The 25499-nt window shown below is 51.2% G+C and overlaps 3 protein-coding genes across 7 annotated transcripts; 2 read left to right on the forward strand and 1 right to left on the reverse strand.

Moving 5' to 3' along the window:
• Nucleotides 1-661: 661 nt before the first annotated feature.
• ART1 (ADP-ribosyltransferase 1) lies at nt 662-18033 on the reverse strand. Of its 3 annotated transcripts, XM_052652816.1 has the most exons (6): nt 11767-11814; nt 4937-5034; nt 4696-4807; nt 3460-4237; nt 2492-2533; nt 662-1039 (listed from the first exon to the last, which is right to left on the reverse strand). In XM_052652816.1, the coding sequence occupies exons 3-6, from the start codon at nt 4756-4758 to the stop codon at nt 942-944; spliced, it is 981 nt and encodes a 326-aa protein (XP_052508776.1). In that variant the 5' UTR covers nt 4759-4807; nt 4937-5034; nt 11767-11814; the 3' UTR covers nt 662-941. The 3 variants fall into 3 exon arrangements, with proteins under 3 accessions (XP_052508776.1, XP_052508779.1, XP_052508778.1); XM_052652819.1 differs by lacking the exons at nt 4937-5034; nt 11767-11814 and adding an exon at nt 17997-18033; XM_052652818.1 differs by lacking the exon at nt 4937-5034 and having other exon boundaries at nt 11767-11818.
• Nucleotides 14745-17331, forward strand: LOC128060418 (ecto-ADP-ribosyltransferase 5-like). Its single transcript, XM_052652824.1, has 4 exons — nt 14745-14810; nt 15788-16511; nt 17108-17140; nt 17225-17331. The coding sequence occupies exons 1-4, from the start codon at nt 14745-14747 to the stop codon at nt 17329-17331; spliced, it is 930 nt and encodes a 309-aa protein (XP_052508784.1).
• Nucleotides 18034-21407: 3374 nt separating the features above from the next.
• LOC128060416 (ecto-ADP-ribosyltransferase 5) lies at nt 21408-25241 on the forward strand. Of its 3 annotated transcripts, none has more exons than XM_052652820.1 (6): nt 21408-21527; nt 21824-22031; nt 22212-22467; nt 23442-24165; nt 24757-24789; nt 24875-25241. In XM_052652820.1, the coding sequence occupies exons 3-6, from the start codon at nt 22381-22383 to the stop codon at nt 24979-24981; spliced, it is 951 nt and encodes a 316-aa protein (XP_052508780.1). In that variant the 5' UTR covers nt 21408-21527; nt 21824-22031; nt 22212-22380; the 3' UTR covers nt 24982-25241. The 3 variants fall into 3 exon arrangements, with proteins under 3 accessions (XP_052508780.1, XP_052508781.1, XP_052508782.1); XM_052652821.1 differs by having other exon boundaries at nt 22308-22467; XM_052652822.1 differs by having other exon boundaries at nt 21824-21872.
• The last annotated feature ends 258 nt before the right edge of the window (nt 25242-25499 follow it).

Raw genomic sequence — 25499 nt, forward strand, 5'->3', positions numbered from 1 at the left:
AGAGACTTGGTCTAGCCTGACCCTGTCTAGGGGCTCAGAGAAGGTGACTGAGGATTCAGGGTTCCTGGTCCACTCTCCACAGCAGGAGGCCACATAAGGACTTGGACCCAAAGCTCCAACTCATAATAAAGTAATGTGTGCCTCGCATCTCCTCCGTGACCTGTCTTACCCTTAGGCTCTTGGTGGTGCAAGTTGGTAATTCAGCCTCTTAGGGACCTGAGGACCCATGAATCAGAGTGGAAATTACATCTTTGCTGATAAGAAAATGATTGGCACTTGATTGAGATCCCTAAAGGTCTCTCTGCTGTTTCCCTGCTCTCTCCTCTCTGGATTTAGGTCCAGGCCATCCACGTTCTCACTGTGTGAGCGTCACACAGTGGCATCCAGAGAGCTTGACAGTGCCGAAGGTGGGGGCAGGACAAAGACCAGCCATTCACAAGGTGTTTGATCCTTTCTGACTTCCACGTGTTTTCTGGTACCACCTGTGTACCTTGGACACAGTCCCTGCCCTCAGAAGCTCATAGTTGGAGATGGGAGACCAGAGGCAGTGCCCCTAACCTAGCAAGGAGGAGAGGTCAGAGAAGGCTTCCTGGAAGAGCGAAGAGCTGTCCAGGTGCACATGGGAGGCATTTGAGTAACATCAGTGAATACCACGGCCAAGTACTTTTCTCCCCAACTTCTATAATCTATCTCCAGCTGAGTGATTACCTGTCCTGCAGTCCCCCCACCTCTCTTCAGCATCTGACTCCTAGACCCCTGAGAGAGGCTCAGTCCCCACATTTTCTTCTTCCTGCTATCAGGCCCGGCAACCACCAGAGAAGGTCCCAGAGTTTCCTGCAGAAGGAGTTACCCCAGATCTTGGCCACCCTCAGAGCACGCGTGTGGCTGACATCCTCATGTTGGGCAGAGGCTACAGGCAGAGCTGTTCAGTGGCTCATGGATTAGAGGAGTCCCGGACGCTCTGGAAAGACTTCCCCAACAAGGAACCAGAGCAGCAGTAGAAGGGACCAGACTGCAGAAAGAGGGCTCTGACCCACGGCTGCAGGGAAAACAGAGGCAGAGAGATTCAGGGACAAAGTGAGGAAGAATTTGGGGAGAAAGGTAGACAGAGATGAAGAGATAAGGAGAGTCCCAGTTCCCTTCCCAGAGGTCATTAAGTTTATGCCCCAGCCGCCTGTTGACACAACTGAGGCACTGCAGGGTGGGATGAAGTGGGGTAGAGATCTGAGTGAAATCTGGTGATGCTGATCTTTGCTCCTCTGCCCAGACTCTGGTGGAAGAGGCACTGGTGGAGAGGAGTTGGGGATGGGGAGGGGGAATCCTAAACTTTCTCAGTGCCTGAAATGATATTATCAGAACTCAAGTCGGGTTGGAAGCTGGAGACTTGGCTGGTCTTGACTCTGCCACAGATGACTCTGTCATCTGGAGCAAGTCACTTCTGTCTCTGGGCCTCACTTGGTTATGTAACGAGGGCAGTGTTTCCTGTCCCACCTCCTTCCAGTTGATTATTGCACAGTAAGAATAACGTGAGGCGGGGGCCAGCCTGGTGTGGTGGTTCAGAGTTGGGCTCCAGGGCCAGGCTGTCTGGGCCCCATCCCTCGCTAGGTCTGTGTGTGGAGCCGCTTGCCTCACCTCTCTGTGCCTCTCTCATCCATGGAACAGGGGTGATGACAGTATCTGCACCATTGGGTCGCAGTGAGGACTCATGTGCCCAGAACCCCGAGTGGTATTGTGTCATGAGAAGGGTGGGAGCAAAGTGGAGGCTGAGGCTCCTTCCTGCCCACTGTTCTGAAAGCCTTGAGGGAGAAGGCAGGACCCCAGGGTGAGGAGCAGCTATGATTTCTTCCCTGGGAATAACCCTGTTCCCACCTGGAGAGGTGATGCCTCAGGCAAGCCCTGGCCCAGCAAGTGTTAGAGAAGAGAAGAGTCGAATCATGGCCACAGAGAATCTGGGGACCATGTAGTCCAATATGCTTATGATACAGATAGGGAAACTGAGGTTCAAAGAGGAAAAATTGGTCACAGAGTTGGGGCAGAGCCTGGGTTAAAGCCCAGGTCTCCAGCACCCATGACCTGACCTTGACCTTGGGAGGCAGTCTGAGGGAGTTCTGAGCACAGTTATAGACAGAGGGCTCCCCAGCAGAAGGAGGAGAAGGCCTGGGGAGGCCTTTGTGGCCCTTCCCACTGTCTGCTCAGTGCAGCCTGGAGCTCTCTGGGGTCTGATCAGTGACCTCCTGTGAAGGAGGGGCCAGCCCCAGGCCCGGGTGGAGGGGAGCAGGTGTGTCAGCTTGCCCCCTACCACCCACATACACACTCTGTGGGAAAGGTTAGCAACCCCCACAGGTGTCTGCTTAAGAAAGTCTAATTTTTTTTTTTTATTAAAAGAGGGTTGTTTTTCATATAAGGGGGATGTTCACCCAGGAGAGGGTCCCAGACCCAGAGCAGTCAGCTCATCTCTGAACAGAGTCCTGCCGATGCCTGCAGCCCTTACCTGAGTTATCTAGACGGCAGCGCTGAGACTTGCACTGCTTGTCTGCAGGAAGGAAACAGCAAAGAATCAAAGGCTCCATAGACCTCAGGACACAAAGGGACCCCAGAGAACCTCCCTAACTAGCTCTCGGAGAAACTGGTGCCTTTTCCCCTCATTCTGCTTCCTTACAGTGGGACCACCCTTGCCTGGGTTTGACTAGACTCACGAGCAGCAGGGCCAGGAAGGCCCCAGCCCTCAAAGCCAGGGTGATCTGGGCTCTCCTCCTCCGTTGGCCTGTAACTTTGCCTCCAGGCCCCACCCACCGCTCCTTCTCCCCTGTCTTGTCCCAGCCAAGGAGGAGCTAGTTTATGTTCTTTGTCAGTCTTTGTCACCTTCCATCGACATGTGTGCTCATGATGCTGTCCAGGGTGGGATCTGAAGCCACAATGGACCTACTCCCACTTGAGGAGTGGTTGGTGGATCCAGCCAACAGCCTGCCTGGCATTCCTCAACCAGGACCAGCAGCCCACAGCCCCTTCTGACTAAGGACCTGGGCCCATCCTCATGATTACTCCTCTGCCTGGTCCTGGGATGGTGGAGAGGAAAACACCCGAGAACCCAAACTGCCAGAACCCAAACTGGAACTTAGGGGGAGGGCACCCAAATGCTGTCTCACCACCTCACTGTCAACTTGACCCAGTACATGCACAGCCCAGGGTTTCTGCTCAGTCAAAAAGACACAGTCCTCTCAGAAAACATGGTGGGGACCCACACTCATTTCTGGCAACAGCTTTCATCTGGGAGAGAAGCCTGATCAAGTCTGTTTGGCCCTCACGTGGCCAAAAACACCTGTGCTGGTCAGAAAACCCTCTTCCGTCTCCCAGCAGGCAAGTGGCCAGCTCTGGCTTAGACTGTGTGTGTGGCCCCTGAAAATGGGACGGGGAAGCCCACCTTGTGCACAGCTGCTGGCTGGCACGTGCCCTGCTCACCTTTGATGTACTCGCAGTTGTATGTGCTGCGCTTGCCCACGGCCCGGAGGAAGATGCGGGAGGGGCCCTGGGCTGGCCTGCTGGCGTTGATCACCTGGAAGGTCTCAAAGGGAGGGATCAGCACTTCCTCCTCCCCAGGGAAGAAGGAGTAGCCCTTGATTGGGGCCCCAAGGCAGGTCCAGATGCCAAAGAAGGTGTCTTCCCCAAAGTGCTGGGCCGCAGCATTCTGCAGGGACGCAGAGGCAAAGCCCCCCAGCCTGACGGTAGCACCAGGCCCCGCCGGCCGGAAGCGCAGGCCCTGCACTCCTCGGAACACCTGGTGGCACTGGGGTGGACGCTGGCCGCTGCTCAGCAGCTGCAGGGCTTCGGTCAGCAGGAAGTGGAGTGTCTTGAAGGAGAAGTGCTGGAGGTAGTGGGCCCGGGAGCGACCTGCCTCACGCACAGCTGCGTTGAATTCTTTGTGCAAGGGGCTGTTGGCCGTGTAAGCCAGGAGGGCCACCCCGTGCTCTTCTCGGAAGCCCAGGGGGGCGCCCACACGGGTAGGGCTGACCCCCCACTCGGGCCCCCAGGCCTGGCGCTCCCGCCACTGGCTGCTTGCCTGCGCCCAGCCATCAGCATACACTTTGTTGGCCTGGAACTCTGTGCGGTTGAGTTCTGGGAGAGCAGCCACCATGGCTGCGGCACAGCCAGCATACTGGTCATCAAAGGAGGCCAGGGCCATGTCTAGGGGCATTTCTCGAGAGAGGAGGTCTCGTCGTATGACGGGGTGGCTCTGGGCCTGCGAGAGGGGGAGCAGCAAGGATTGAGAGGTTAGGCCCCTGGAGAACAGGAGCCCTGCTATCCAGCTCCCCTCCTCCACTGAGCTGAGAGAGATGAAGGGCCCCAAACACACTTGGAGGGGAAGTGAAGTGAAAGTCACTAGTCGTGTCCAGCTCTTTGCAACCCCATGGAGTGTACTGTCCAAGGACTTCTCCAGGCCAGAATACTCGAGGGGGTAGCCTTTGCCTTCTCCAGGTGATCTTTTGAACCCAGGTCTCCCACATTGTAGGCAGATTGTTTACCAGCTGAGCCACAAGGGAAGCCTGGAGGGAAAGGGGATTGGGAACTACCAGCAATAGATGCCCTGAGACTGGGCTCCAGGGCTGTCCCCTCAGACTGAGCCATCCCCAAAGGAAGCATCCAGCAGGGTTCAGAAGCCAGCAGCTGGGGGTTGGGGACAGCAGAGGATGACCGTACCTGAAGTGCTTCCATGAGGCCCATGGACACAAGCAGCAGAGACATCATGGCAGGGCTCTGCATGTTGGAGATGACCCTGCTCAAGTCACTCTCTAGGCCTCAGTTTCCTCACCTGGAAAAAGAGAATCTGCACAGTTCAATAAGGAGGAATTGGAACTTCCTGGTGGTCTAGTGGCTAAGACTCCACTCCCCCAATGTAGGGGGCCCTGGCTTGATCCCTGGTCAGGGAACTAGATCCTACCTGCTGCAACTGAGAGTTCACGTGCTGCAACTAGAAAGATCCCACGGGCCACAGTGAAGGTGGAGGACCCTGTGTGCCACGAGTAAGACCAGCGTGGCCTAAATGCATAAACAAACAAACAGAAAAACATGGATTGATACCTGGTCTGGGTCACTTACACTGCTTGGCACAAGGTCACAGCATAGAAATGGAGGCTCAGAAGAGAGAGGCCCCTTCTTGCTGGAAGGAACATAGGAGACTTCCTGGAGGAGGAACATGTGACTAGGGTCTTACGGGATAAAGAGGAGAATAAGGCTTAAGTCAATGGAGGTGGGAGAGAAAAGACTGGAGTCTGGAGAGGGAAAGATGGTAGGGGCGGCAGGAATGGGAACAGGAAAGGTACTGGAGGTAGGAACTCTCACGATGTAAAGAGTGAAAGACACTTTTCTAATGTGGCAGGTGCAGGGTAGGAATGTTGGAAAGCTTGGGGTCAGTCCTGAAGGAGCTTGACTCCCACAGTGAGAGGTCCGGGCTTCCCCTCATGGGGACCTGAGGCTGGAACAGGGCAGATCCAGGAGTGGTCAGCTGGTGAGGCCACAGCAGAACCTCAGGGACAGGCTCAGAGCAGGGCTCCAGGAAGGTGTTCCAGCTTTGGGTCAAGATTGGAACAGTTTCCAAGTTGGTGGTGCTTCTTTATTTCTGTTTATTACCAAGTAACGCATGCTCATTGTATACGAATGAATCACAACGCCCAAGGCCCCCATTTCTTCTTCTCCCTCCACGTCCCCTTTGCACTATTACCCAGGCCTTCTGTTTTCCTGGTAATGGGACCCTTCACGACCTTTTTTTGATGTACATACAAATAATATAATATTTAAGTATTATACACACATAGTTTTCTGAGTGCAGCCTAGTTTTGGTTTTCTTACTGTCACTTTTTCAAAAAGAAAAAGGAAACATGATTACACATGCAGGTTCTACCACATTTTCAAAGGAAACAATGTTCCATAAATTTCCTTCCATGTCATATGTCATATCTACCTTGTTTGTTTTAATGGCAGCATGGGATTTCATAGTAGAGTTACTCCATAATTTATTTAACCATTTCCTTATTGACGGTCACTTCGTGTTTTTTCCTCAGTCTTTGATATTACACGTGATATTGCAGTGATCAGTTGTGTATATAAATCCTTATCTACTTGTCTGCATGTTTTGAAAGGAAAGATAGCAAGGTGATATTTAAAGGATCTGAATAGTGTTCCTTTAGATAGCCACTGCCAAGTTGCCATCCAAAATGTCCCTCTTCACTTCCCACCAACAGTGGACAAAAGTGCCCTTTTCTCCAAGTCTTTGCCAACACTGCCCATTATGAATCTCTTAATTTCCATTTAATTGGTGGGTGCAAATGGTATCTATCTAATTTACCTCTTGGCTCACTAACAGGATGAATCACAAGCCGTGAGGTATGGAAAAATAAATAAATAAAAAATGTTATGATTCATTGTGCTAGTGAGCCGAGAGGTAAATTCCCCAACTTGGGATGGAACCCCGGGCCCTCAGCAGTGAAACTGCAGTGTCCTAACACTGGACTGCCAGGGAACCCCCATAGCTTTATTTTTTAATATTATTAAGCTTTAAGTTTCAAAAAGGTAGTACATTTTCATTTTTCATAGTGTATAGTCCACAAGGCATGCAGTGAAATGTCCTTCTCTCTGATTCCTCAACCCCATCCCCTCTCCCCAGAGGCACTAGTGTTCCCATTTCCCATCATCCTGGCAGAGATACTTCAGGCGCATATCAGCAGATGCTTAGGTATTTCTGTTTTCCCTCTTTTATCCAAACCATAATATAGTTAGTAGTTTTTTATCTTTGGAGAGCTGATGAAAACGGAAAGTTCTCAGAAGATAGATCTGTGTGCCTTCACACAGACCTTACACAACTCTCAGGGTGGATGCACACCCTCCCTAGTCTTGCTTAGGTGAACCATCCCTGCTCCCTGATCCCCTCTTGGTGGGGCCTAAGTTTTGGTAGATCAGTGACCCTAGGACATGGGAATGTTCTATGGCTATAATTTTATGTTTCCCAATCTAAGATCGTATCACTGCCAATTCACAGTTTAAATTGAGGTGTGAGCCTCTCTGGGCAAGGGAGTTAACAGCACGTTTTCATCAAATTGAACATGTTCCAAACTGAACTCCTTATCTTCCCTCCGTCAAAGCCTGCTTACTCATTCATTCAACAAAATTCTTTTCAAAACAGTAGTAACTTAATTGATTAGTTTCTGTTTGGCTGTGCTGGGTCTCCGTTGCTGCACAGGCTCTTCTCTCCTTGCGGCGAGCGGGGGATGCTCCCAACTTACAGGATGCAGGCTTCTCACTGCAGTGTCTTCCTTGTGGAGCGCAGGCTCTCGGGCACCAGGGCTTCAGTAGTGGCTGTACCCAGCCTCCAGAGCGCAGGGTCAGTACTTGTGCTGCACGGGCTTAGTTGCCTTGTGCACCATACGATCAGGGATCCAGGATCTTCCCAGATCAGGGATCAAACCCATGTCTTCTGCATTGGCAGGTGGATCCTGTACCACTGAGCCACCAAGGAAGCCTCTCAACAGAAAATTCTTGAGCATCCTGTAATGCGCCAGGAGCTGAGAATAAAACTGTGATCACAAAACAAAAACAAAACCCATATCCCTGCTACTGGAAACTCTTTTGAGGTGGAGATGCAGCTGGAGTGAGGAATTTCAAGTAGCGTGTGATGTATGTTATAAGAAGCCAAAGAGCCTGATGAAGACACATTTGCAGCAGGAGTGGGTTTAAATGCTGGGCTGTCTAGAGGAGACACGGAGAAGATAGAATTGAAAATGGCATCACAGTGGGGACTAGAGCCTGAGATACGGCTCCCTCGTTCCAGGATAGAATGTGAATGGGCAGAGTATACAGCAGCAAAAAGCTGCTTGAACTCTGTGGTCTTTTGGAATCCACCAAAGGAACCTGAACTTCTATAATAGATCCTCTTCTTATGGAAATTCCAGTCCATGGGTTCACTGGGGGCTTTCCTAACTCTGTAGCCTCATGAGGGGAGCATTAGACCCCCAAACTGGCACTCTAATGCCCTGGTCGTTGTGATTGGTTCACGTTTGGACACACAACCTAAGTGAGACACTCAGAGTCCTTCCTGGGATTTGATATTCTTAATAATAGATGGATTTAATATAAAAGAGTATGCCTGCCACTGCTGATTCATAGTATTGCCTCAGCTCATCTTCAGGTTGAAACACATGCTGCTAAGTCATTTCAGTCGTGTCCCACTCTGTGCGACCCCATAGACGGCAGCCCACCAGGCTCCCCCGTCCCTGGGATTCTCCAGGCAAGAACACTGGAGTGGGTTGCCATTTCCTTCTCCAATGCATGAAAGTGGAAAGTGAAAGTGAAGTCTCTGTTGTGTCCGACTCCTAGCGACCCCATGGACTGCAGCCTACCAGGCTCCTCCATCCATGGGCTTTGCCAGGCAAGAGTACTGGAGTGGGTGTCATCACCTTCTCCCTGAAACACGTGAGCAATGAACAATTCTCAAGCGTCTGGCAGCTCCCCACCTCTAGCGCTCCATATATTCCTGTGTCCAAGGCTTTCTGCATCACCCTGGGAGCTTGCTCAGGGCAGCCCCAAAGTGCAGGAGATTTAATGTTCCCAGGAACAACTCTCACCCAGTGAGGGTGGAACATCAGATTCCCTAGTCCACAGAGGGTCCCCAGAGAGACCTAGCTGACCACAGTGGTCACACACTTTTTGCAAGGGTGCTTGTCTCTCTTCTCTGTCTCACTTTGCCACTCCTTTATTTGTAGTTCCTGAGACCACCTTACAAATAAGATCACTACACCCAAGTCCTTGCCTCTAGGTCTGCTTTGCAGGGAACCCAAACCAGAGAGAAGGGCTTCTTTTGGGGTCAGAGACCATCAGAACATAGCCCAGAACTGTTCCTCCAGCCTGGGCCCCAGAAGGGCAGATGTGGGCCCAGCCTACAACAAGGAGGCAGCCAGCTGAGGCAGGCTGGCAGCCTGAGGCAGAGCTGCCCATCCAAGCTCACTTTAGCCCATCTACCTGCAGGCCCAGGAGCATGAGAATAAATGTTTACATGCCACTGAGATTTTGCGGCCCACAGCAAAATGTTCATGCAGCGAAAACATGAAGCCAACTGCCTCTCTCACTGCCTCTCCATTGCCCTGTCTCTGTCCTTCAGAAACACCGAAATCAAAGATTTCAGAGGCTTAGAATAGGGAAAGAGAATTGTGAAGTCAGACTGAGGACACTGAATCATGTGGCCTAAGGTATTGGTAGGGAGAGTGGACCCTACCTCACTATGTACAATTTACTGGGCATGGTATCTGATGAGATTTAGGAGATGAGATGGGGGAAATCATGGCTCACACTCAGGTTCCCATGCTCTAAGCTGGAAATACAGAGGAAAGCAGACTACACTTTGAATTCTCATCTTGCTCATCTCAACACATAGATGATCAATTAAAAATGTACTGAATAAGTGATCACATAGTTCAGTTTGTCCTGTGTAAACATAGGACAGTTCAGTTCATCTGCAGGGGCCAATGTCTGAGAGGGAGCAGAATGGACATCAAGAGACGTTTGAGGATCACAGGTGTACTGAAGTCAGGAGAGATGAGGCCCCAGGGAAAGAAGAAGGGAGCGCTGAGGAGCAGAGAGAGTGGCTTCAAGCCACAGCACAGGCAGAGTGAGGCCCTTCTTTGGGTTTCCAGAGACTCTTCACGTCTGGCCTTTGGGTACCGAGAAGTACCCTGGGATCCTTGTGATGAATTTCCCTTTGGGCTTCATCCAGCCCAAGGTAGTTCCTCTGAATTTTCCATCAGGAAAGAGTCATGTAATCTGCCATCCTTGATACTCATCCAGTCACCCAAGATGGTAAACTGGCTTTCCATTCACTCATCGAACACTGAATTGGTCACCCAGGAGTGCTGTGCACAGAATGAGTTCACCTTGCATGGTCCTTCCCTTTCCCCATCACCACCCCTCCCACCAAGGCTCCAGTCAGCCCCTGGCTCCTCCCTGGTGTCCCTGCCTCCACTGTCGCCCCTGCAATTCCACGCTCCCCTGGAGCAGGGAGCACAATGAGTCTGGAGCACAGCTGATGATGTTCCTCACCTGCTTCAGAACCCTCTGTGCCAAACCTGACTGGGAGAAACGTCTCAAAATACAGACATTAAAATTATGAGGGAAGGGATGAGAACACTATGAGAAAGAAAAAAAAGGCAATATAACAAAACAAAACTTCCCTCCTAGGCTCAGGACAGAGTGCTGGCATCTGGAGCCCTCTGTGACCTGGCCCTCCCCAACCTCTTCAGCCTCGTGCTCTTCCACCCTTGCTTCACATGGATGGCACAGAACGAAGTCCCAGATGAGGTGCTGCTGCTTCCCTCCACGTGCTGGGGCTGCCCTTCTCCTGCTACCCACTCTTCCAGGACTAGCTCAGGGGCCACCTCCTCCAGGAAGCCCTCCGACTCCTCTGGCCTCCTGAATCACTGCGCTTTCCTCTGTCACTGATCATACTGTGCTGCCTTCTGAGTCTGCCTCCCCTCCTGGCCTGTGAGTTCCTTGAGGGCAGGACCAGGTATGACCCACTCTGTGTCCCCAGGGCTCAGCCCAAGGCCAGGCACACATGAGGCCTCCTGGCATGTTTGCTGAAAGTCTGAGAGGCTTTCTGGGTGTCGCTAATAACGGAGACCCCTGCAGAGCAGGTGGATTGATGGCCTAGTGACCAGTTCTGGGGCAATGGTGTGGGGGCCAGAGTGGCAGGGAGGGCCTGGGAAGTCAGGAAGTGGAGGCACTGGCAACCCCTTTTCCTCTCCCAGATGCTGCCCTTCTGTCCTTCCTTCATCCTGCTCAGGGCACCTCTCTTGTCGGTTTCCCCTCATCCAGGCGCATGATGAACATCCCCTACTGGGGGTGTTTTCTAGTTTACTTTAGCCTTGTTTTGTGTGAACTCCCTAGAAGTTTTGAAATGGTTTTTGGGCCAAAAGCATTAAAGCTGTGACCTAAACCTGTGCTCAGTTGCTCAGTCCTGTCCAACTCTTTGCAACCTCATAGACTATAGCCTGTCAGGCTTCTCTGTCCATGAAGTTTCCCAGGCAAGAATACTGGAGCAGGTTGCCATTTCCTACTCCAGGGGATGTTCTCAATGCAGGGATTTAACCCACGACCCTGGGTCTCCTGCATTGGCAGAGGGAGTTTCACCACCAGCACCATCTGGGAAGCCCTACAGGGACTGGGACTCCAAATCCCTCCCTAGAAATCCCCAAGTTTCCCAATGGCCTCAGCCTCCCTTAGTATCTCAGACCTCTTTTTCAAATATGCAATGGTCTGCATGTTGGTGTCTGCCCAAAATTCATAGGTTGGAACCCTACTGCCTGATGTGATGGTATTAGAAGGTGGGGCCTTTGGGAGGTCATTAGTTCATAATTCATGAGCCCTCATGACTTGGGATTGCTGTTCCTATAAAAGACACCCCACAGAGCTCCCTAGCTTTTCCAACTTGAGAGGGCCCAGTGGGGAAGTGCTGGCTATGACCAGGAATAGAGCCGTCATCTGACCAGGCTAGCACCCTGATCTCAGACTTTCAGCCTCCCAGACTCTTTTATGTATATATTTGTTGTTGATAAGATACCCAGTCTGTGGTATTTTTGTTATAGCAGTCTGAACAGACAAAGATAAAAGGTTTCTTGAACCTTTTCTTAATGATTGCTATAACTCTACCAATAACACCCCAAAGTTTGCATTTCGGAAACAGCTTTCTGTGCCCAGTGCCCAGGAGGAGGGTTGTATGCCCCTTACCTAGACTTTCTCCGGGGCTTGGAAGCTGGTGTTGGTCTCCAGTGACAGCCTCCAGGGGAGGGGGAGGGCAGGTTTCTCTTTTATACCACCCCTTGTACCTTTCCCACACAGCTGCTCAGAAATGTGACACTCTCCCATCTATTTCTGGGTATCTCTTCTAGGCTCAGGAATACTAGCCTCTGCTCAGGGTGCTCTGGGCCAGAGCTCTTCCCATGAAAAAAGCGAATCCCTGAACCCAGAGAGAAATCAAAGTTCCAGGCTGGAACAACTGTCTCCTAATTAGGTTTGCTCCTGCATTCAGCATCCTGGGCCTCAGGGAGTATCTCTGTATTGATCCTCTTAGGTGATGGAGACTCACTTGAGGAATAAGGAGAGATTTCTGGGTAGAGAGTCTGAGTCCCAGCTGCAGTGTTCTTGGTCATGTGATCTTGGAGGACTTCCCACTTCACTCTAGACCACTGTTCAATTACTAGATTTGAATCCATCTCTTGGAGTCTTTCTTGGGGTGCCAGGTCTCAGGATAAGTGAAGCAATTCCCCAAAGCCGGAGAATGGAGAGAGGAGAAAACGCTGATACCAGCAGATCTGGTCCCGTGTTGTGTCCCTGCAGGCCTATTTGTCCAGACAGTATAGTATAGTATCTTCTGTTCCTGCAACTGTCAGTGCTCAGGACCCTCTAGGGGGAGAGGCAGGCAGGATAAGTAGATGAGTTGCTGTTGCACAATAACGGAGAACAGCAGAGTGACTCCTGATTTTCTGATCTTGGAGTGCTTTGGGGAAGCCAGTCTAAATTAGAAGGGGATGAAAGAACTTGTCTGGATGTGTTGTGTCTGCCTGAGAAGCAGTCCGGTTTGGGGACTACCTCTCTTCTTCTTCATTTGGTCATGCTTCATGGTTTGTGGGATTCCAGTTCCCTGACCAAGGACTGAACCTGGGCCACAGCAGTGAAAGCCTGAAACCCTGACCACTATGGCACCAGGGAACTTCCTGGGATATGCCTCTTTTCACCTCCCTCCCTACCCTCCCCTAAGCCTGGACACAGTTTATCTTCCTTTTTGATCTACAGGAAGAATTTCTGGAGGAAATGGGATTCTAGGTGAAATTTTTTATTTGTCTAGCAACCTAAGGGGTTGGGGGAACAAAGATAGGACTAAATTAATGAGCCAGAGCAGGACAAGTCCCCGGGGTGAGTTTAACTTTCTGCACCCTTCTCAGACACAGCAGGTGGCACGCACATCTCTTAAATCCTGGATTCTGGACCCTCAGGTCCTTGGCCACTGTGAAAGAGGAACCCTGACCCCCAGAAGCTCATACTGCCAGAAAGCTCTTCCCAGAGCTGCTGACTGATTCTTCACTGGTCCCTTCTGCCTTTACCTCCCAGGGGGTATCCAAAACACAGAGCTAGGGTATTTATAGGCAAGCCCAGGGAGGTGAGGGGAAAGGCTAGTGTTCATAAACATAGGTCACCTGAGTCTGAGAGTTAAGGGACTGAGGGTCTGGGGAGGGGCGAGGCCAGCCCCTGAGGATGTGAGAGAGAGCTCTGCATCTGGGTAAGGCTTACTGAAGGGAAGGGGCTTAAAGAGAAAGGAGAAGGGTGGGGGCCCCTCAAATGCTGGAGTACAAGTGACCCAAGGAGTTGGCCATATGCAAATTGTATGCAAATCAAGGAGCACACAAGAGGTGAACTCTCAGCAGGTATAACTCTCTTGGTCCCCTCAGACTTCTGGTGTGGAGGCTGGGCCGCGGCAGTCACAGATTGCCCAAGGGAAAGACATTTTTCACAGTTCTCTTGCTGCAGCCTTGGTCTTGCTAGGAGACAAGGAAGGTCCTGGAGAAAGGCCTCGCAGTCCAAGGGAAGGGGAGTTATAGCTCTCGGCCCTGCTCCCACAGGATGTCTGTTGTTAGGGAAGGGAGGTGTCGGGTCACTGCCTGGGTAGGGGGGCTATAGTTAGCCGTGGACTTGGCAGATCTGCGGGACACATGGGACAGGAGACACTGCACTCCTGAGCAGACGCCCGGGGCTGCCGCCCAGAACTTTCAGCGGTCCTTCCTGCTCTTGGCCTGCTACCAAATCCAAGGTCGCTCTGCTAGCCACCCAACAGCTCAATAAATAAACTGAGAAAGGAAGTGCTGAGACAAGGGATACGACTTAATGTGGAAAGGCAGCTGACCAAGAAAATGGCAGACTAATGTCTCAACTGACTATCTTATAGGGGTCTGTATTGCCAGGGCTTTTTTTTTAGGGCAGAGAAAGAGAGGTGAGGAATGAAGTAAAAAGGTAAAACAGAGAGGGAGAGCCTGGACAGAAGTAAGGTAAAAAGGGTCCTGAGTTTTACAAAACATCTCAGAGGAAATGCCCAGCCTATGGAAAGGATATGTTAATCTCTTCTTTTTTTGCAGCCATTCACTGGCATGGGGGTTAGATTATTTTTCTGTGAGCTGACAGAGGTACTTTAGTTTAATAGTCAGGGTGAGGAGCAGGGTTCTCTGAGGCAGGATTTCATGTATAATTATAGAAACTGAAGCAACAAAAAGCAAGTCAAAGAAACAGTTCCATCCTAGAGTTAGAGCTGACTCCTCTTTCTAACAGGCCTGGGCCGCCTCCAGTTGGGTCTCTGACTCCAGGCCCCTCCTGACTCTAAGTAGAGCCAAATCACCTCCCCTCCTCAAGCCCTACCCCTGCCTTTATCATTCCTGTGCAGATGGCTCTAAGCACTCCGGGAACCAACCGGGTGGCGGGCACAGAGACTAAGGTTGTGCTGGGGTGGAGGTGGGGGATGTTATAATCTAAACCGCACCCACTCACTTAGACACACCCTTAGACCTGCCCATGCCCTGCCTGGCCAAGTCCTGGGCCAGGGACCCCTCACACCAGAGAAGAAAGGCTCCAAGTTTCTGTCACCATCCCAGCAAAACTGAGAATCCACCATCTCTGGTCCCGCCCTCAGCTGGATCTCACTCTCCAAGTGTCTGAGGATAATGCTGGCTGCTCTACTGATCACCCTCAGCTGCCTCAGCCTCCACAGCCTGGGCAGCCATGGGCAGGTAAGTGGGGAGAGCCTTCTGCTGCAGCAAAGGGAACACTTGTGGCGGGGGGAAACCCAGGGCCTGACTCCTCAAAGCTCCCTCCCAGGGATGCTGCTAGGATGCCATCCTCTGAACCCTCTTCCTCTCAGGATCACTTCAGGGAGCCCCAAGTTCCCACTCCATCTCCCAGAACCCCACCTCCACCCACTGGTCCTCCTGTGACCCTCCTGCCTTCATACCCTCCTCCCTCGGGCAGCCTCTAGCTTCCTCCTCTCACTTCCCATCTTCCACCCGGGGCCCAGCCTGCACACTCTCCTTAGGGTTACCTGTGTACGACCCTCCTGCAGCCCCTCCCAGACCAGGGCTTGACCTCCTCCCCACTCCCACCCCAGGTTGGAGGATACAGGCTTCTAGAGCAGGAGAGGACTGAGTCTCAGCGCTGACAGGGCCCTGGTGTGGTGTCTACACGCCCGTGTGGGAGAGGGAAGGAGTCTGAGGCTGGGCATGGGGTCAGGTCATTGGAGATTGAGTGCATATTTGTATGTCATCTGCACAGTGAGTCTCAGAGCCAGAAATGTGCTTGGAGGTCATCCAGCCCCACGTCCCACCACGTGCAGGAACCTCTCTAATGATAGATGACTCCTCTTAGTTAGTACACAGTGAGGATCTATACGCAGTCCTGACAATAACCCTGTGGAGTCAGGAAGTATCCTCAGTGTATAGGAGGAGAACCTGAAGCCCAGAAAAGTTAAGAAACTTGCCCAAGATCTCACAGTCAGTAGCTGGAGAATTCAGGACTGAACCCGTATCTGTCTGACTTCAGTGCCTATTACTTAAGTTTTTGAGCTCTTGACAAATTTCACACTCTAGATGTTTGAGCATAAAAATGATATTCTGTGTTTCTGAACTGATCTGCCCACAGGACCTCTGTTCAGTACCCTGAATTTACATGCTTTCCTGTGTGGCTCCTCTCTTTCTTTTCTCTATATGCCCAGGGTATTACCTCCAAGGACCTGGATCTGGCTCCAGACACTTTTGATGATTCCTATGTGGGCTGCTCGGAAGAGATGGAGGACGTGGCAGTCCCTCTGCTACAGAGGGAGATGGCCCACCATACCTGGCTGCGGGTTGCCTGGGAGACAGCTGAGAAGTACTGGGAGCAAAAAAGTCCAGGGCTCAGCCTGCCTCCAGGCTTCAAAACCGAGCATGGAATCGCCATTGTGCTCTATACCAACTCATCCAACACTTTGCACCAGAAGCTGAACGAGGCTGTGCGGACAGGCGGTGGCTCCTGGGAGTCCTACATGAACCAGTTCCACTTCAAGGCCCTGCATTTCTACCTGACCCGGGCCCTGCAGCTGCTGCAGGGTGGTGGGGGCTGCAGCAGGGAACCCGGGCAGATGGTGTTCCGAGGCGTGCGCACAATTCGCTTTGAACCCAAGAGGCTGTGGGACTCTATCCGCTTTGGCCAGTTTGCCTCCAGCTCCCTGAGTGAGGCAGTGGCCCGCAGTTTTGGTAATACCACCTTCTTCTCCCTAAGGACTTGCTTTGGGGCCCTGATCCAGGACCTATCTGTCTTTCCTGAGGAGCGTGAGGTGCTGATCCCCCCACATGAAGTCTTCGTGGTTACTGATTTCTTCAAGAATGAAACCCACAGCCTGGTGACTCTCTCCAGCACCGATCACATCTGCAGCCACTTTAACTGCGCCTATCTGGGTGGTGAGCCATGCATGAGGGAAGCAAGACTGGCAGGAGATCCCTGGTTGATTTAAATGTCCAGGGCCTTTCAAGAGACCCACGTGATTGATTAATGGGGAAGTTGAAGGCCAGAAGTTAGTTGAAGTTATTTTCTTTGTGATTCAGGTTCAGCCACTCAGACAAGGCCCTATAGGTGTTTACTGCATGTGTGAATATTCTCAGATGATTCTCTAAGTGTCCTCAAAATTTTCTTCTGCTATACAGTCTAACAGACCAAAATGCCTGGTTAAGGAGGATGCTAAGCAGAGGAAAGTGGCAGGAGTGCGGCTTCAGATCTCAGGAGGCTCTGGGTGTAGTGGGGCTGACAGGACACACGGATGCTATTCCCCAGTGCTGAGAAAGGGGCCAAGTGATTGGGGCCAGGGTGGGGCAGGGATGGAAAGGCAAATGGGGAAGATTTCTTGGAAGAAGGAGGAGGAATGGAAGTCAGAAGTATATTTGGGAGAAGGGAAAGCGGGATTGAGATGGGGGGTGGCTTTGCCAGGGCTTGGTGGGAAGGGAAGTTTGGGGTGTGAGGGTTTGTCTACATGGAGGCCTCACAGTGCTGTCTGTTGCAGGGAGGAAGAGGCCGAGATGTGAGTCTGTGCCAAGTGAGTCACCCTCCTGCCCCTCTCTTCCTTGCTTTGACTCCCCTGGCCCTGCTGACCATTCACTGCCTTTTCTTCTCTCTCTAGCAGGAGGACAAGCAGACTCACTCTCCAAGAGGGACTTCTCTCTGCTCTCCTGGCAGACCCTGCTCTTGGCCTCTTGGGGATTCTGGCTCTTAGAAACAAGGATCTGAAAGTTCAAGACCTGCCACTTAGGAGTCCTGGGACCATGTGGCCTCCATATGAAGAAGGGAGGCTTTGAAGAGCCTGGAAAAGCAAGAAGGTGGTTTCAGACCCAGACCTAGCAGCCATGTCTCCAACCAGGATGTCGGGCGATGCTGCACTGTGATGACATCAAATTTCATGTTTGGTGTGGGGATCAGAGTGTTGGGAAGGGCCTGGAAGGCCAGGAAGTGAAGGCACTGGCAACCCCTTTTCCTCTCCCAGCTGCTGCCCTTCTGTTCTTCCTGTCCTCCTGCTCAGGGCACTTGTCGGTTTCCCCTCATCCAGGCCTGTGATGAACATTCCATACTGGGGATGTAGCTCCAAATCCCTTCTTCAAAATCCCCAAATTAACCAATGGCCTCAAACCTTCCTAAGTATCCCAAAGTTCTCCATCCAATGTGCAAAAGTCTGAATGTGTCACCCCAAAATTCAAATACTGGAACCCTAATGCCTGATGTGATGGTATTAGAAGGTGAGTCATGGGGAAATCATTGGTCCATTAGTTCATGAGCCCTAATGACTGGAATTTTGTTCTTGTAATAAAAGACCCCACAGAGCTCCCTAGCAGCTTCCAACCTGTGAGGACCCAGTGGGGAGGTGCTGGCTATGAACCAGGAAAAGGCCTTCATCTTACCAGGGTGGCACCCAGATCTCAAACTTTCAGCCTCCAGCCTCCAGAACTGTTAAAAATAAATGTTTGTTGTTGATAAGTTACCCACTTTGTTGTATTTTTGTTATAGCAGCCTGAACAGACAAAGATAAAAGGTTTCCTGAAACTTTTCCTAATGGTTGCTATGACTCTACCACTAACAGCCCAAATTTCCTGTTTCAGAAACAGCTTTTTTTGCCAAGTACCCAGGAGGAGGGTAGTGTGCCCCTTACCTAGACTTTCTCTGTGGTGAGGAAGCTGGTGTTGGTCTCCAGTGACAGTCACCGGGGGAGGAAGAGGGCAGGTTTCTTTTTTATACTGTCAAATTCCACACCCCCTGTGCCTCTCCTACACAGCTGCTCAGAAATGTGACACTCTCCCATCTATTTCTGGATATCTCCTCTAGGCTCAGGAATACTAGCTTCTGCTCAGGGTGCTCTGGGCCAGAGCTCTTCCCATGAAAAAGGGAATCCCTTAATCCAGAGCGAAATCAAGGATTCAAGCTGGAACAAGTGCCTTCCCACAGGGTTTGGTCCTGCATTCAGCATCCCTGGCCTCAGGGAGTATCTCCTTATTGATACTTTCAGATGAGCATGGAGACTCACCTAAGGAGCAAGGAGAGATACCCAGAGTAGGGAGTCTGGGTCCCAACTCCAGCGTTGACCGGCCATGTGATCCGGAGGACTTTCCACTTCATTCCAGACCACTGTTCAATGACTAGATTTGACTCCATCTCTTGGGGTCTTTCTTGGGGTGCTAGGCCTCAGGATAAGTGAAGCAATTCCCCAAAGCCAGAGGATGGAGAGAGGAGAAAACCCTGATACCAACAGGTCTGGCCCCGTGTTGTGTCCCGGCAGGCCTATTTGTCCAGACAGTATGGTATAGTATCTTCTGTTCCAGCAGCTCTCAGCACTCAGGGCCCTCTGGGGGAGAGGCATCGGGATATGTAGGTGAGGTGCAGGTTTCACAGTAATGGAGAGCAGGAGAGTGACTCCTGATTTCTGATCTTGGAGAGCTAAGGGGGGGCCAGTCTCACTGGAAGGGAACAAAAGAACTTGTCTTGATCTTCTGTGGTTTTTGACAAGCAGTCTGGTTTTTTGGACTGCCTCTCTTCCTTTTTGTTTATGCTCTTTGGTTTGTGGGATCTCAGCTCCCTGACCAGGGATTAAACCTGGCCCACCGCAATGCATGTCTAAATCATAACCCCTAGGCCACCAGGGAACTCCTTGGGATGCCCCTCTTTTCATTTCCCTTTCTCAACCCTGGACACACCTTGTCTTCCTTTTTGGTCTACAGGAAGCAGGATTCTAGGTGACGGAAATTCTTTGTCTGGCAAACCTGAGGGGATAGGGGAAAGAAGATGGGTCTGAATTAATGAGCCAGACCAGGACAAGGCCCTAGGGTGAATCTAACCTTCTACGCACACCTCAGACATAGCAAGTAGCAAGTACATCTATTAAATGCTAGTTTCTGCACCCACAAGTCCTTGGCCACTCTGAAGGAGGAATCCTGCCACCTGCAGAGGCTCACACTACCAGAAAGCTCCTCCCAGAGCTGCTGGCCAATTCCTCAGCTGGCCCCTTCTCTCATTACCTCCTGGGAGGTATCCAAAACTCAGAGCTAGTGTATTTATAGGCAAGCCCAAGGAGGTGAAGGGAAAGGCTAATGTTTATAAACATGGGGTTGCCTGAGTCTGAGAGGTCAGGGCACAGAAGGTCTGGGGAGGGGCAAGGCTGGCCCCTGAGGATGTGAGAGAGAGCTCTGCATCTGAGTAAAGCTTACTGGAGGGAAGGGGTATAAACAGAAAGGAGGCAGGTAGGGGCCATTCAGATGTTGGACAACATGTCACCCAACTGTTGGCCATATGCAAACTGTATACGAATAAATAAGTGGAATAAACTATATGAAACAACAGACTGGTTCAAAACTGAGAAAGGAGTACAACAAGGCTGTATATTGTCACCCTGTTTATTTAACGTCTACGCAGAGTACATCATATGAAGTGCTGGGTTGGATGATTTACAAGCTGGAATCAAGATTACCAGGAGAAATATCAACAACCTGAGATATGCAGATGATATCATGTTAATGGCAGAAAATGAAGAGGAACTAAAGAGCCTCTTGATGAGGGTGAAAGAGGAGAGTGAAAAGGTTACCTTTAAAATTCAATATTAAAAAAAACTAATATCATGGCATCCAGTCCCATCACTTCATGGCAAATAGAAGGGGAAAAGGTGGAAGCAGCAACAGATTTTCTTTTCTTGGGTCTAAAATCACTGCAGATGATGACTGCAGGTATGAAATTAGAAGACAATTGATTCTTGGATGGAAAGCTATGACAAACCTAGTGTGTGTGTGTGTGTGTGTGTGTGTGTGTGTGTGAGTCTCTTGGTCATGTCCAACTGTTTGTGACTCCACAGACTGTAGCTCACCAGGCTCCTCTGTGCATGGAATTTTCCAGATAAGAATACTGAGGTAGGTTGCCATTCCTTTCTCTGGGGGATCTACCCAACCCAAGTTCTTCCGCATTGGGGGCAGATTCTTTCTGAGCCACCAGGGAAGCCCATGAGAAACCTAGACAGTGTATTAAGAAGCAAAGACATCACTTTGCTGATGAAAGTCTGTATAGTTAAAGCTATGGTCTTTCCAGTAGTTACGTATGGGAGAGTTGGACCATAAAGAAGGCAGATGGCCAAAGAATTGATGCTTTTGAACTGTGGTGTTGGGGAAGACTCTTCAGAGTCCCTTGGACAGCAAGGAGATCAAACTAGTCAATCCAAAAGGAAATCAACCCTGAATACTCATTGGAAAGACTGATGCTGAAGCTCCAATACTTTGGCCACTTGATGTGAACAGCTAACTCACTGGAAAAGACCCTGATCCTGGGGAAGATTGAAGGCAGAAGGAAAAGAGGGCAACAGAGGATGAGATGGTTGGATGGTATCACCGATTCAATGAACATGAACTTAGGCAAACCCTGGGAGATAGTGAGGGACTGGGAGGCCTGGCATGCTGCAGTCCATGGGGTCACAAAGAGTCAGACACGACTTAGTGACTCAAGAAGTGCACAACAAGTGCATGAGTGGTGACCTCTCAGCAGGCAGAACCCTCTTGGTTCCCTTGGCCTAGTGCCTTGGAGTTCCAACCATGGCCAAAAGGGCCCACCCAAGGAAGAGACCACATCTCACAATTCTCCTCCTCTAGCTCTGGTTTGCAGGAAGAAAAGTATCCTGGAGATAGACCTCGCAGTCCCTGGAGAGGGAAGTTACAGCTCTCAGCTCCGTTCCCCCCACTCAGCTGTCTGTTGTTGGGGAAGAGAGGTATGGGTATCGGGTTACCGTGTTGATGCTATAGTTAGCCTCGGACTTTGTTGACCTTCAGGACTCCCGGACTCCCGTTCACAGTACAGCACAGCGCCTGTGCAGACTTCAGCCCCTGCCACCCAGAAGCTTCAGTTCTCCTTCCCTCTCTCGACCTGTTATCAAGTCCAAGTTCACTCTGCTTGCCGCCTGACAGGTCAATAAATCTGAGAAATGAGGTGTTGAGGCAAGGAATATGACTTTATTTGGAAAGTCAGTTGATTGAGAAGATGGCAGACTAATGTCTCAATCTAACTACCTTATCGGGGTCTGTATGCCAGGTTCTTTTATAAAAGAGCGGGGTGGGGGAGGTGAAGAAAAAGGTAAAATGGCAGAATAGAGAGGGGGAGGCAGTGAGGAAGTTAAGTGAAAAGGGCTGTTAGTCTTACAACACATCTTGCAGGAAACGCCCAGCCGGTAGAAAAAGTGTGCTAATCTCTCCTTTTTTTGCAGCCATTCACTGATGGAAGGCTCAGCTTCTCTTCCTGTGAGCTGAACAGAGGTATTTTAGTTTACCAGTCAGGCAGAGGGGTAGGGTTCTCTGAGGCAGGACTCTATGTGTGAATATAAAACCTGAAGCAACAAAAAGCAAGTCAAAGAAACAGTTCCATCGTGGAATCAGAATTGGCTCTTCCTTCTAATAGGCCTCTGCTGCCTCCAGGTTGGTCCCTGACCCTGTCCCCTCCCCACTCCAGCAGAGCCATTATTGCCCTTCTACTTTATCATTCCTGGGCAGATGGCTCTGAGAACCCCAGGAATCAGGAGGCGGGGCATACAGGCTATGGTTGTGCTGGGGTGGAAGTGGAGGATGATATAATCCAAGCTGAGTCCACTCATTTAGACGTGCCCTTGGACCAGTCCGTGCACTGCCGGGCCAAGTCCTGGACCAGGGATCCCTCCCACCAGAGAAAAAAGGCTCCAAGTCTCTGTCCCCCAGCCCACTGAAGCCAAGAAAGACCATTGCTGTTCCCACCTTCATCTGGATCTCACCCTCCAAGAATCCAGCAAGAATGATACAGGCAACTCTGCTGATAAGCCTCAGCTGCCTCAGCCTCTGCACCCTCGGCAGTGGTGTCCGCCGTTATGACCCTGGGCAGGTAAGTGGGGAGAGCCTTCTGCTGCAGCAAAGGGAATACTTGGTGGGGTGTGACCCGGGGCCTGACTCCTCAAAGCTCCCTCCCAGGGACGCTTCTCTAGCATGTCATCCTCTGAACCTGCTTCCTCTCAGGAACCTCCACACCACCAGGGAGCCCCAAGTTCCCACTCCATCTCCCAGAACCCCACCTCCACCCACAGCTCCTCCTGTGACCCTCCCGCCTTCATACCCTCCTCCCTCGGGCAGCCTCCAGCTTCCTCCTCTCACTTCCCATCTTCCACCCGGGGCCCAGCCTGCACACTGTCCTTAGGGTTACCTGTGTACGGCCCTCCTGCAGCCCCTCCCAGACCAGGGCTTGACCTCCTCCCCACTCCCACCCCAGGTTGGAGGATGGAGGCTTCTAGAGCAGGAGAGGACTGAGTCTCCGAGCTGACAGGGCCCTGGTGTGGTGTCTACACGCCTGTGTGGGAGAGGGAAGGAGTCTGAGGCTGGGCGTGGGGTCAGGTCGTTAGAGATTGAGTGCATATTCGTATGTCACTTGCACACAGTCTTAAAGCCAGAATAGTGCTTGGAAGTCACCCAGCGCCACATTCCACCAAGTGCAGGAACCTCTCTAATGATGAATGACCCCTTTTAGTTAGTTAGGATCTATATGCAGTCCTGACAATAACCCTGTGAGGTTGAAAGTATATTGAGTTTATAAGTGGAGGACTTGAAGCCCAGAAAAGTTAAGAGACTTGCCCAAGATCTTACAGGCAGTAGGTGGTGAATTCAGGATTTGAACCAATGTCTCTCTGACTTCATTGACTGTTACTGAAACCCCAGAGCTCTTGCCAAATATCAGACTCCAGATATTTGAGCATAGAAATGAGATTCTGGGTTTCTGAAAAATCTGTGTCCAGGACCTTAGTCCAGTACCCTGAACTTATACAATTTTCTGTGTGGCCCCTTTCTTCCTTACTTCTGTATGCCCAGGGTATTACCATCCAGTACTTGAGCCTGGCTCCAGATACATTCGATGATGCCTATGTGGGCTGCTCAGAGGAGATGGAGGAGAAAGCAGTGCTTCTGTTAGAGAAGGAGATGGCCAACCATACTCGGTTGCGGGAGTCCTGGAAGACAGCCCAGAAAGCCTGGGAGCAAAAACGTCAAGGGCTCATTCTGCCTCCTGGCTTCAGAAGCCAGCACGGAATCGCCATCATAGTCTACACCAACTCATCCAACACTTTGTACCGGGAGCTGAACCAGGCTGTGCGGACTGGTGGTGGCTCCTGGGAGTCCTACATGAACCACTTCCCTTTCAAGGCCCTGCATTTCTACCTGACCCGGGCCCTGCAGCTGCTGCGGGGTGGTGGGGGCTGCAGCAGGGAACCTGGGCAGATGGTGTTTCGTGGCGTGCGCAGGATTCACTTTGAACCCAAGAGTGTGGGGGACTCTATCCGCTTGGGCCAGTTTGCCTCCAGCTCACTGGATGAGACAGTGGCCCGTGGATTTGGTAATGCCACTTTCTTCTCTCTAAGGACTTGCTCTGGAGCCCCCATCCAGGCCCTGTCTGTCTTTCCTGAGGAGCGTGAGGTGCTGATCCCCCCATATGAAGTCTTCGTGGTGACGGGTTTCTCTAAGGATGGAAACAAAAGCCTGGTGACTCTCTCCAGCAGTGATCAGATGTGCAGCCACTTTAACTGCGCCTATCTGGGTGGTGAGCCATGCATGAGGGAAGCAGGACTGCCAGGAGGTCCCCAGTTGATTTCAGTCCCCAGGGCCTTCAAGAGACCCATGTCATTCATGAGGACGTTGAAGGCCAGAAGCTAGTTGGAGATAGTTTTCTCTGTGACTCAGGTTCTGCCAGCTCAGTGGCAGTCAGATAAATGTTTTCTGCATGTGTGAATATTCTTAGATAATTTTCCAAATGTTCTCAAAATTTTCCTTCTGCTACACAGTCTAATAGACCAAAAGAACCTGGTTAAGGAGGGCAATAAGCAGAGGAAAGTGGCAGGAGTACAGCTTCAGATCTCAGGAGGCCATGGGCTTAGTGGGTTGATGGGACCCACATGTGCTATTCCCCAGAGCTGAGGCAGGACAGAGTGACTGAGCCAGGGTGGGGCAGGGATGGAAAGGCAAAAAGGGAAGATTTACTTGAAGAAGGAGGAGGAATGGAAGTCAGAAGTATATTTGGGAGAAGGGGAAGATGGATTGAATTGGGAATAGTTGTACCAGGGCCTGGTGGGAAGGGAAGTTTGGGGTGTGACGGTCTGTCTACCTGGAGGCCTCACTGTGGTGTCTTTTGCAGAGAAGAAGAGGCTGAGCTGTGAGTCTGTGCCAAGTGAGTCACCCTCGGGTCCCTCCCTTGGCTGTTTGACTCCCCCATGGCCCTGCTGACCATTCACTGCCTTTTCTTCTCTCTCCAGTTGGAGGGCAGAGAGACTCACTCTCCAAGAGGGCCTTCTCTCTGCTCTCCTGGAAGACCCTGCTCTTGGCCTCTTGGGGGTTCCAGCTCTTAGGAGCTGGGCTCTGAACATTCAGTGCCTGCTACTTAGGAGTCCTGGCAACATGTGACCTCCAGATGAAGAAGGGAGGCTTCAAAGAGCCTGGAGAAGCAAGAAGGTGGTTTCAGACCCAGACCTAGCAGCCATGTCTCCAACCAGGATGTCGGGGAATTTGAGCCCATGGTAGGGCTGAGGGAGCCCCGCTTTGTGGTGGGGACCCCGGGAACAAGCAAGGGTAGTGCTGTGATGGCCACTCCATTAAACAGTGCTGCAGTGTGATGACATCAAACTTCATGACTGCTTTGTTTCATGAGACTAGACTCTCTGCCCGCTTTGGTCTTATGGGACTCAGGGACTAAAATGAATGACTTCTTGATCACTTTTAGACATGGTCCAGGTGCAGACCCTTGTCACACACCATAGCCTGCAACCCCAGATGCTTTAATAGACAGAGAGGTTCCTCACAACAGCCCAGAAGGCAGGAAGGGGGACAGACGTTTTTTTCAGCTGTTTGTCTGACAAGAAATGCAGAGCCAAGGAAGGAAGT

The sequence above is a fragment of the Budorcas taxicolor genome, chromosome 15 (genome assembly GCF_023091745.1).
Source record: "Budorcas taxicolor isolate Tak-1 chromosome 15, Takin1.1, whole genome shotgun sequence".
NCBI lineage: Eukaryota > Metazoa > Chordata > Mammalia > Artiodactyla > Bovidae > Budorcas > Budorcas taxicolor.